The sequence below is a fragment of the Heloderma suspectum genome, chromosome 6, assembly GCF_057233095.1.
Source record: "Heloderma suspectum isolate Gila_16-S chromosome 6, 16-S_ref, whole genome shotgun sequence".
Taxonomy (NCBI): Eukaryota; Metazoa; Chordata; class Lepidosauria; order Squamata; family Helodermatidae; genus Heloderma; species Heloderma suspectum.
Genome location: NC_139463.1, coordinates 77,177,415 through 77,189,925, shown reverse-complemented (window position 1 = coordinate 77,189,925; position 12,511 = coordinate 77,177,415). Strand labels below are relative to the sequence as shown.

The following is a 12,511-nucleotide window of genomic DNA, read 5'->3' as shown; positions in this document are numbered from 1 at the left end:
CTAACCTCCACTCCTATACTGGATATGATTTTAAAGGCTGAAGATGAAATTCATTTCCATTGAATGATACATGATACATGAGAAATGATTCATATTACATAGGTAGATAATTTATTCTTCATTCTCATAATTCTTCATCTCTCCTTTTTTTGGAAAGAACTCTGCTGGTTTCAGTATAGAACACACAAGGAAAATTAATTAAGGAAGTCCAGGAGTGGGATCCAGATTTAGGTGCTTGCAACAATAAAAGTCTTTCATTCTTGCAGGTAAAAGTCTTTCCTGCCCCTTCTCCCTACAACACCCCTTTTAACCCCTACTCAAAAAGTCTAGGGACCCTACTGAATGGGGTGAACTGTGGTGTGGAAGGTAGAGTCCCCCAAATTAGGTGGAAGCACCTTCTGTGAGTGGAGCTCCTCCATCCACAGAAGGCAGATCCTGGATCCAACTACAGATGTTTAGACTTTGGTATCTTTTATTCTTATAAGCTGCCCTTTGTTGTTGAGATCGGGTCTTACCAAAATAATGAAGCATTTTGGAGAAAAGAAACAGATCAACAAACCACCGCTGGAGGCCAGGATAGAGAAGATCTCCACAGCTACCGTGTATTTACCCCTGGTGCTCAGGTAGGTGGGAATAAAGGATATCCAGACACTGCAAAAAACCAACATGCTGAAGGTGATAAATTTGGCTTCATTGAAACTGTCAGGCAGGTTCCTGCCTAGGAAAGCGACAATAAAGCTCACAATGGCAAGAAAGCCCATGTAACCCAAGACGCAATAAAACATGGTGATGGAGCCTTTCTTACATTCTACTAATATTTCTCCAGGGCCTGAGTGTAAGTTGAAATCTGGGAATGGAGGAGACGTTCCCAGCCATATGCTGCAAATGCATACTTGAAACAGGGAGCAGGTGAGTACAAGAGCGTTGGATAGCCTTTTTCCTACCCATTTTCGCATCCTGGTTCCAGGTTTGATGGCTATGAAAGCTAAGGCTACAGTGATGGTTTTTGCCAACATACAGGAAAGAGCTGCAGAGAACACAACACTAAAAACAATTTGTTGGAGAACGCAGGTCACTTTCTTAGGTTGGCCAATGAATAGCAAGGAGGAGAGGAAGCAGAGCAGAAGGGAGATGAGGAGAGTGTAGGTGAGTCTTCGATTGTTGGCTTTGACCATGGGCGTGTCCTGGTGCTTAATGAAGATTCCTAGCACCAGAGCTGTCATCAAAGACAAGAGCAGGGCACAAGTGACAAAAAGAGTCCCCAACAGTTCTTCATAAGACAAGAAGCGTAGGCGTTTAGGGATGCATTGGGTTTGATGTTGGTTGGGATACTGATCTTCAGGGCACTGGTCACAATAATCTGTATCTGAAATAGAAAAGGAACAATTTTAGAGTCCCAAAGCCATGCTAAGGGTTATTTTTGCATACGCATCACTTTGCAGTCAAAGAAAAATGCTATACCCAAAGTTCATTTTCATGCTGTGCATGTAAAATCAACTTTGGTAAAATGTTTGTGAGGATCACTATGTCAGGTTCATTTCAATAAAAACTGACTAACAGAACACACAAAGAGAAAAGGCATACATCATAGTGTACTGTGTGGTCTGCACCAGTAGTTTGCAGGATGTCTGAGCGCTATGCAGTAAATAAAACAAACTAAAAGTATGTCACATACAGCCAGGGTGGTTTTTGTCAGTGAAATAAATGCTACCTATCCTGCTACACCATTGTGACATCCTCCATTGTCTTGATGCCATCTCAACGCTACAGCTTGGGTGCTTCTTGTATCTGACATTTCAGCACAACTTTGACAACAACTCTGTTGGTACATAGGACTGACCAATTAGTATCCTACCCTTCTGGTCAGAAATCTTCTCTTCAGGGCATGGAGCACAGTCGTAGCAACAAAATGGTTTCCCCTCTTGCATTTTCCTGCTGAAACCAGGACTGCAGTGGTCTGTACACAAAGAACGGGGCACCATCTTATCATAAAAAAGAGGTGAGAATTGGCAAAGGTTACATAGGAACTGGGGCAGGACATGGTTTCCATTGACAAACTGATATGAGTATAAAGGAAAGGATAATGGGCAGCTCCCCCATTGCCAGTGCCATCTTCTAAATTATATTCCCATTCTCTCTCTCTCTCTCTCTCTCTCTCTCACACACACACACACACACACACACACAGTGTGGCTGCTATTAAACTTTTAGAAAGCAGTGGTGTCATATCTAGATTACCCCTAAACCCAGTGGTGCAGCTAGGTCAATTTAGACCCTGAACTTAATGAAATTATGGGAGCCCTTTTTAGATGGCCATGTGTATTACTTCAGTTGCAAAGCACACCACTAACAATTTATTCCCCCGTTCCAATCACCATTCCACATGTTAAAACTGCTTTTGGTATGTTAGAACAGCAACAAGACTGTTCGCCAAAGCGATAAACCAAACAAATCTCTGAGCTTGTGCCTGTTTGCGTTTTGATTGCACTGATGTCGGAGCACCATCATGGCTACAGCAATAAAAAGGAGTTGGGGTCTGCACTTGCCGCTCTCTGGGTGGTCATTTGGGGGAACCCTGGGCTGTCGGGCCTTGGACTTTGGCTCGAATTCCAGCCCTAGATGCACCACTGCCTAAGTCTGGAACAAGTGGAGATTCCAGAAAAGGACTTGGAGGAGACAATTTGGTCTCGAAGCTGACCTGACCACTTACTTTTAAAAAGTAAATGTGAGTTGTTATCATTCATTTTTAATGTGTTCGGTTATCTTTTCGTATGTAAGCCACCTTGAGAGGGCTGCAGCCCTGAAAGTTGACATGCAAATACATTCTCATTAAATATGTACATATTGTTAGGGTTCCTCTTATGACCTGGACCCCCTGAGCAACTCCTAAAGATTTCTTGCCTCCATAAGCATCCCACCTTTCTTCTTTTACCTTCCCCTAGGGATGCTAGGATTGTATTAATCCAGTCCGCATGAGGTCCACAGATGGAGTTAAATTTTCTGGTCCACCATTCTCAAACCCACAGACTCAGATTGTGTTTTTCCCACCCAGAAAAATAAGCAAGTAAATTCGAAGAAGCAACTTCTAAAATAAATTTAGTTGGGTAAGCAGTTTTGTCCTTACCGATAACATGGTGAGTGTTGTGTGTGTGTGTGTGGGAGGGGTAGAATGAAGTCTCCCATGTTGGTAGTCTTCCTGGAATATCCATAAAAGGACTCAGGGTCCTTTCATTGACATTCCCATTCATTTGCTGGCTGGGAGATTTCCTGAGCGTCTTTCAAAGTGAGAGGGAAAGGGCTCTTCTCTTGAAAGACGCAGGCAGTCTCCAAGTTAGCAAATGTAGGAGAATGCCCATGAAAGGACCCCAAGTCCTTTTATGGATATTGGAAGTGCGCTAACAAGACTTCATTCTAAAAATAAATGGACACACACAACACTCATTACCGGTAAGAACAATACTGACCCCCTCCCCCCACCAAACTAAATTTCAGAAATGGGAAATGGCGTGGTGGGAAGGGGAAAGTCACATGTCCGCAGAATACACTTGACCCGCAGATACCAGTCCAGAGTGGAATTTGCAGACTGGATTGCAAGAAATCTGGATTCATTTTAGTCCATTGGAGATTTCTCTGGCATTCCTAGCTTCCTCTTTCCAGTAACATGGGGTTTAGGCGTTAGGCATGGGCTGATTGACACTCTAGACACAGGGTTTAACTGCAACCATTTACTGGTAGATTAAAGGAAGCAAATCACAACTAAAGTTATTTACATAATAGAGCTGAGTGATACAAAAGGCATTAAGAGAAAATAAAAATTGCAAAATGCAAGTTCCTTTACCCTACCTGTATTTAGACTTCTCCAGGTTGCTTCTTCTTGCTGCCTCTTCAGACTCTGGTCTCCTCAACTCTGCTCTTACTGCTCTGGCCTTTCTGACTCTCTGTTTATAGCCTCCTGCCCCCAAACCAAAAGTACTGCTTCAAACCTGAAGAAATTAAACTTCACTGAGGTAATGAAACTGAAACTTAGCTTCTCAGGGATGCCACCTCCCAAGAATAAACTCCTGGCCTCTAGGCCTGACCTTTTTCCTTGCCCCTTCAGGCCTTAAACCTTCACACATACATACACACATTTCTGTGTGACATAAGTGCTGCTGCTGGCCACTGAATTTCTGTGTAGAATTGGAAAAAGTCTATTCATTCTTTTGTCTATGAAAATGACACTTACATCTCACCTGGCTGAACTTGCTGTGCCAAGTGATCTTCTCCTCATGAATGGTGAACCTTTTGTCTGGAGAAGCCAGTGGATCCAGCCTTCCGACTTTCACTTTGTGGAAGGATCTGTTTGGGAACGTGACCCAATTTGTAATATCAAACCCAGAAACTAACTCTCTATTCTTACTGAAAAAGACATTCTCCCCCATGGTGTTGTTAAACGAGACTCTCCTCAGAGAATGGTGGAGCTAGATTGAAAAAGAAAAGGGCCAGTTTTACAAAAGGCAGCAAGTGGCAACCTGTGTACCGGCTTCTTCAAGCTGGGTTTTATGAATGCCTGTCCTTAAACCTCAATGTTATTTTCCTCAAGGACAGACAGAACCTCGATATAAATGTAACTCAGAATGGAAAGTTGCTGATTATTTTCTGAAAGGGGAGGTCCTTCTGGACTGTAGATGACCAAATGCTTTGCTCTGGTTATGATGGAAAGGCACAAAAAGGGACATCGTTAAACCACTGAAGGATCAACTCTAAGAGTGGTGGTGCTTTTCTCGTATGGCAATGTCTCTGTGCCCATTCCCTATCCCCTGTGTAAGTCCATATGGCTCTGTGGACAGTTTCAGTCACTCAGTCAGTCAATAGTGATATTCTTTTATTGCACAGCAAGCAAAGTTCCTTACGATATATCAAAGGTACACCCTCTCAATCCATCCCACGCCGTGGCATGATGAATGGAATAAAGTGTGCCACAATGAGAGATGGCAAATCTCTCTACCTCAGCTCAGTGTCACTTTTGCAGGTTTGTACTTGTACTTCCACTTCATTAAATTTCTACATTAAATTACATTTCCTTTTAAAAAATCCTCTCAAAATACACATTTAAATGCAAAGTTTGATATGTTTAAACAGCCAAGAATATCTCAACACAATGTGCAAAATCCAGTAGATAGCTACATTCTGAACGTCACATTAGTCCGAGGGGTGATCAAATTCCTCAAACATCCCTAGGTGCAGGTGAAAGGTGATCTACCTGAGAACCTTCTGCTGCCCCAGAATAAGCAAGAAGGGGTCTTCTGATAGTTTACAGACAGGGATACACTTTAGATATAAGAACTGGTGAATCTGTCAGTTTCACTTTCACCCGCATTCAAATTCTTCAAAATCTTAATCCCTCCCAAATATGAAGAACTTCATGAATTTTCTTATGAAAAATGAACTGAAAGGAAATTGTCATCCATCTGCACCAGCCAAATTCAATATGTACAGCTACTCCCAGCATGCAGAGGATTATGATATATCTGCCTGCCATATAGGTTTTAAAGATGAGGAGCTTGTTAGAAAAAAGAGGTGACAGCACTAATAAAGGCCTAACATCGTTGAATACAAGGGATTTAAAGCCAGACCTTTACGCGCTCAAAGCCCTGGGCCTGGATGGACGAATTTCTCAGTTTTGCTTTCTCCCACATTCACTAAACAAAAAACAAAAAAAACCCTCAAATTCTTTTTGTCCGGAATATGGAGAACTTAGCAAATTTTGGAAAATTCTCATCAGAACTGAAATGAAATAAATTCTCAGCCTAATACACACTGGTATTACCTCAAGGAACTATCTTCTGAAGTTCTATTGTAACTTAAGTGGTAGGGGGAGTCTATTAGGAAGGTGACTCTGGAACATCTGAGTAGATGCATTTTTCACCTGAATGGAGCTGCTGCTGCATCAATAAATGTGACTATCCCTTAGACCACCCGTCTCCTCGTGTTAGAGATGTCTCTGTGAGGAGGCCTTACCTTCCATGGCTGAACATGGTGAAGCTCCAGTTTGTCTCCACCTGTCGTTGTTTTACCTTTGCGTCTAACAGAGCGCATGGCATGCAAAGCATGTGCCACAGCATAGACAGCATTATAGATACAGTAGCTGTGGCCAGTCATGCCCATTTCAAAGAATGTCCCTGGAAGAGTCTCCAGTTTCTCTTCACCAGTGCACATTTCACTGTTGTTCTCATCCACATGAGATTGTGGAAATACACACCCAAAGGCTTGCTCCCAGAATTCCCTGATAAAACCGTCGCCTGTAATTGAGTAAGGATTTCTGTGACTGATAAATGTTTGAAACCCCAGCACCTCATTCGTGTGAACTGTGAAGGACAAAGTGCCATGGAAGGGTTGAATGTCAAAGATCTTATGAAATGTGGTGGACGCCAAATCCCACTGGGCTGTTGAAATCCACACTTTGTCTATAGGGGTCATTGTATCCAACCGGTTTTCCTCTAGCATCAGTTGGAGCCCAAAGATGGACTGTATTTCCCCATAGATGACAACCACATTGGCTTTGCTTCCGATGAGAACTGAAGATATCTTCCTCAGCTGGTCTACAAACTCAAAGACACCAGCAATGAAGGTAACTCTGGGGGTTCTTTCCAGAAAAGCAAAACAAATGCCATTCTCAGAAAGCCTCGGCAACATGGACTGTACAAATTTCTCTCCATAATCATCATCCACAGCAAGGCCTCCAACCCATGTCCATCTGAAATGCAGAAGTAACTGGATAATCCCCGTGTACTGATGGGCTTCATTTGGGATCATCCAGTAGAGAGAAGGGAACTGACTCCTATCGCTTAGCATGGATGAAGATGAGCCGTGGCTGAGCTATATAAAACACATGGATTGTTTTTAGAGCCTGGGATGGGGCATGTCTTCACTTATTTATTTATTACATTTTTATACCACCCAATAGCCAAAGCTCTCTAAGCAGTTCGCAAAAATTAAAACCATAAAATACAGCATAAAATACAATATAAAATATAATAGCTGAAAACTACAGTATAAAAGTTCAACCAGAGTAAAACCTAGCAGCAATGCAGAGATTTACAAGACAGATTTAAAACATGACAGCTAAAAGATTAGGAAGCTAAAATGCTAATGTACTGGGAGAATAAAAAGGTCTTCACCTGGCGCATGATGGAGAACAACGGAGGTGCCAGGTGAACCTCTTTAGGAAGCTCATTCCGCAACCAGGGTGCCTCAGCAGAAAGGGCCCTTTTCCTGGTAGCCACTTGCCTCACTTCTTTTGGCAGGGGCTCCCAGAGAAGGACCACCGAAGATGATCTTAGGGTCCGGGCAGGCACATTTGGGAGGAGGCGATCCTGCAGATAACCTGGCCTAAGCCGTTAAGGGCTCTGAATGTTAATACCAGCACATTGAATCGGGCCCAGCAAGGGACTGGCAGCCAGTGCAGCTGGAGAAGTCCTGGCCTAATATGATCACACTGGCCAGTCCCCATAAACAATCTTGCTGCCCTGCTTTTTTTGCCTCTCTGTCCTCCGTGTTTTTGCTTTTTTCTGTGGATGGACCTCTGAACCCCTCTACAGAAGATGTGCTGGTGGGGCTGAGGCTGTGGCTGGAGAGGCCATAACAGTCCTCCTCTCCTGGCCTCTCCTCATCCTGCCCACCAGCTCGCCCCCTTTCTCACGCCTCTGAGGCCACTTTTACAACCCTACAAAGCAGCCGGTGTGGTTCTTTCTGTGGTGGCTACGAGGGGGAAGATGAGGGGGCAGGGATCAGATAGCAGAGCCCCCTTCCAAGGTCATAGCAGCGTCTAGTAGTAGAGTTGGAAGGGGCCTATAAGACCATCGAGACCAACAAGTCATAAACATTGTTATTTTGATAACAATGTTGTAAGACTAAAACCTTTAAACCTATGGAGCTTGTATGAAAGGGAAAAGAAAGCAATTCCGGTGGCTTAACAGGGGTTTAAAATGGAGAAACTTGTATCGATGACTCCCTAAAGTCTCCCTGGATAAAATCCAGATTTTAATGTATTGATATTTATAAACTAGCAAAGAACTCATCAACATTACAAGCACTCTGTGTTGGAAAGGAGGTCTTGCTACTTGCTTTTGCTCAAGTTATTGATTGATTTGCAGGCATGAACTGAGTTTTATTAAATGTAACCATGGAGTCAAACTTAAAGAAGTGTTCTATCCTCTCCTATAGATACAGGAAATTATTCAGAGCATCTGCGCTGAACATACATCTCACTCACATCTTCCTTGAAGAAGATACCCACAAATAATGTGCTTTACAAGTCTAAGTGTATCCTTTCCACCACCACCACCACTTTCATCCATCACCCATACAATGGAACCCTCAAAAGTTCTTAGCTTGACCTTGGTTTGTACCTTGACCACCAGGCCCCTTGTTTCTACGTGTGAGAGTATCTTGTTTTCTCTGAACCACCCAACAACTCCGGGGAAGTGTTGTCATGTGTAACACCCCATGCCCCATTCATACATCCTACCTGTGGGATCATGTAGACACTCAAGATGGTGGCCATCTGGATGGAAGTTTCAGAATGAAGACCACCAATCACAGCCAGCATCTTCTTCTGTGTACCACACTTGTAGTTGGGGACAGTTCTGTGCTGTAAAGTCAGCAATTTCAGGATGGCTTGATAGGTCATCCTTGCATCAGCGTAGCTGTCATAGATGTGAAATCCCAGTGAGACATTTGGTAGGAGCCTGGGATTGTCGTTGATTTCATTTACTGCAAGGGCCAAGGCTAGAATGTGCTGATAGTACTTTGTTGTCACACTGCAACAGAAGTTACATATTGTGTCACAAAAGATATTCAGGCAGGTGGAAGAGACTTGTCTGCACAAAGCAGGCTGGCAGAGGAGCAGGAGGCAGCAGCAGCTGTGAAGCCAGTGAGGCAGCTGCTGGGCGGAGAAGCAGCCTCGTGGCTGGGGAAGAGGGGGCAGCACCAGGCCAGCAGCAGCTGCCTGACCATGCCATCCGGTGCCCCCGGCCAGCCAGCAGAAGTCTGACCAGACAGACCAAACTGCCGCTGCCATCAATGGAACAGGGGAGCACCTTCTGTTTTACGCGCGCCATTTTATTTTATTTTGAAACAAGGTTAACAAAATAAAGGCAACAAAAAGAACTTGCCTAATAATGAATCACAATCATGAAAGAAACAAAGGCATTCACTCATTATAGATCTAAGCAGGAGCTCAATTTCTAGTGAAAGGAAAAATGCAAGTTCTCCAACATATGAAAGGAGCGTGTGCAGGTGTCTCCTATTCTGTGTGTTTGTGCATAGTAATCAGAAAAAACATGCGCAACTGTATTTTGTTGACACTTTAGCAAAAGTTTGAAGTACCTCCACATAAGAAATGAATGGAACCATAGCAGCACACTAGCATTCTTCATATTAGGATTCCTTGCTCCCTGCACTTGCTGAGTAAGTTTATACATACTTACAGTGTCCCAGATTTTATCAATCCACCACTCTTTAATTGGTTGCTTTGGAGACTTCCAGTTACAAGCTATACGCAACTTTGCAGCTGTATACAATTGCCTGTGAAAGTCTTGATGCAGGAATCCAGGATCATTAGGTTCAAAAAGATAAAGCAGCATTGCTTTGGAGCTACCAATGATCTAACCTAAAGAAATTCCTGACAGTAATCAGCAACAATGTTACAGAATTCCCATGGTTTAGAACATTCCCGCCAAAGATGAAAGTATGAGCCAATATGACTCCATCCCGTCCAACAATATTAACTGTAATTGGGATGTATTAGGTGATCACATCACTCCAGTGCTGAAGGAGTTGCACTGGTTACCAGATGTTTTCTGGGCCAAATTCAAGGTGTTGGTTTTGACCTTTAAAACCCTATACGGTTCCGGCCCAGCCTGTCTTAAGGAGCACCTCCAGCAACACCAGACAGGCCGCTTATAACAAGATCAGCCTCGGGTGGCCTTCTCTCTGTCCCATCAGCCAGGACAGCTAGACTGGTGGGGATGAGGGAGAGGGCCTTTTCTGTGGTGGCCCCACTCTGTGGAACTCCCTCCCACGGGAACTCCGCCATGCCCCCTCTTTAATGAGCTTCCGCCATGCATTAAAAGCATGGTTGTTCAGGCAGGCATTTGGGGTGGGTTAGAGTATTTTAGAAAACGTTTTTATTGTAGAATTTTATTGTTTTAAACTGTTTTATTTTATGCTTGTACATCGCCCAGAGTGGCTGGGTGACCAGCCAGATGGGCGATTAAGAAATTTAATAAATAAATAATAAATAAAAGATGCAGAAGAAGTCCAAATACACTGCCAGTCAACTTCTTCCAAAGAGTCACTTGTCAGTTTCCCATGCTTGCACATAGGAGGGCTTGTCATGGAGTAATGGCATTTGAAGGATTTTATAAATAGATGACATCAAACCTTTATTTGAAGTAACAGCAGCTTCTATAAAAGATTGATCCTTTTGTGTCTCCCTCAGGGATCAACATGGCAGCAAAGATCTATACTAGGCCTCTACAATTTGTGACCAACCAAGCTGAATATAACCTACCCCCTATGCATGGAGGCCCACCATTGCAGGGAACCTGCTTTTCCTCTCTTCCTGACACAACGCAAGCCTATATCAAGGCAGAATAAAAGAAATGGCAAACAACAGAAGTGGATGTGAGGAGACCCAATGCATGCATGCACTCATCAGTGAAGCTCAAATGGAGTGTAAGAAGCCATTGGTATGAAGCAGCTCCTCACACGGGTGCAGAACCTTGCGTGGCCCGAGTCTCAAGCTGTGGCTCTGAGATTCAGATTTGGGAGTCTGTTCTCAGGGCAGCAAGTTTATATTTCTGGGCCATCAGCGAAGTCATCAGTCCCTCTGAATCTTGGATTAAGAGTTTTGCACTATCATTTCAAAATACTACTTTAAAAAAACTCACTCTGAAAGAAAATATTGCAGGGAAATGTGCTTGCCCCCCCCCCCATGTTTTCTCTGAATTTTCAGTTTTTCCAGTGGAAAAAATGGAGGGACCCCCCAATAAAACCATTTCACCCTGAAACTGTAAATTGGGGGGGAGGGTATTCACATCTCTAGTTCTTTCCTTGGTGCTGCCTAGGTGCCTCATTTTTGTCTTTTAAGAGTGGGCAGTCCAATGACATCAAGAGGCCCTGGCCCATGACATCTAAAGCTTTGCCCCATGAAATCACTATCCTCCACCCCGTGGGTCTCTGGCTTGGAGATGCCAGAGCCCTGGCAACCTTGAACCGCATCACTCATCGCACATGTGAACTAGACATGAAAGAGGGTTAAAGGTGTACATACATGACATAAAGAGGGAGGACTTTACTCAGACCAATGAAATGACATACATGGGATGGTTTAAAAACCAGTTACTGGGGACTTCGGTGAAGGTTTCACATTCCCAGAGGGCAAGGAGCTGAGATACAATTGCACCAATGGCAATGTCAGCCGGTGTGCAATAGCTGTGTGGATTCTGGAGGAGTCTGCTCGTAGCACACTCAGCGCTCGGTGCCAAACACGCGGGCATAGAGTGAAGCAGAAGGATCAGCGTCAACACTTTGCAAAAGCCATTCATTTCCCTTCAGACACTGCCAGACATCCACATCGGCTTGCTCAGAGGGAGACGGTCCATAGCGCCATGGCAGAGCACACGCTTTGCATGCAGAAGGTCCTGGGCTCAAACTCCATCACCTCTAGCTGAGAGCGTCTGATAGAAAACCACGGCAAAGCCCATGTCCTGATGTCCTGGAGAGCTGCCACCACTCCGGGTGCGGGGCGAGAAGAGCTGGTTCAGTATAGGACAGTTTCCTGTGCTTACTTTGAAACAAGGTCCTTGAATGCCCTCTGATTTTCCAGATAAATAAGTCCAGCCTGACCTGATCCCAAGGACATGACAGCCAAAACCAGCCTGATAGATGGAGCTCCAGTGCTAAATTTCATGGGAAGGTATTTATTTCACACTTCACGCCTACTCTTATGGATCTCTCAGGTAATGTGTTTGTTGTGATTTCTAAAAATAAAAATAAAAAAATTGCCTGGAGGCTTTGGCAAGAAGGAGAAAAATCACAGTGATTTAGAAAACGACATAGCAGATGATTCCCTGGGGCCTTCAGCTTCCTGTCACCCTTGAAGAAACATTTTCTTTGTTTGCTCAACAACAGGAGCTGTCCTGGAGGGAAGAAACATTGTCCAGTGGCCAGAATTGTTTGAGGATATGCAATATTTTCATTTGAGTGGCAGTTTCTGGATCCCCCCAAAATAGAGGAAATACATCATCCAAAAACGGGGACAAAAGAGGAAGCCAGTTGTAGGGATGTACGAAAGTTCCACCACGGATCTCGGGGAGGCTGAATGCCAGCGCATTCGGCCCCCTGAAATCGGTGGCGGAACAGCCTGCCCCCCGCCCCCCCCGGACGGGACTTACCTGGGGCAGATCTTCCTGGCGGCGGCGGCTCCGGTGGCGGTTCAGCGGCAGTGGCTGCGGCGGCCGGTCTT

The 12,511-nt window shown here is 44.3% G+C and overlaps 1 protein-coding gene across 1 annotated transcript; it reads right to left on the bottom strand.

The window, feature by feature from the left end:
* Nucleotides 1-455: 455 nt before the first annotated feature.
* Nucleotides 456-11,272, bottom strand: LOC146341269 (vomeronasal type-2 receptor 26-like). The gene is made up of 6 exons (XM_084807340.1): nucleotides 11,190-11,272; nucleotides 8,510-8,801; nucleotides 6,242-6,858; nucleotides 4,233-4,338; nucleotides 1,856-1,982; nucleotides 456-1,366 (listed from the first exon to the last, which is right to left on the bottom strand). Exons 1-6 carry the CDS (start codon nucleotides 11,270-11,272, stop codon nucleotides 456-458), a joined length of 2,136 nt encoding a protein of 711 aa, XP_084663466.1.
* Nucleotides 11,273-12,511: the final 1,239 nt, after the last annotated feature.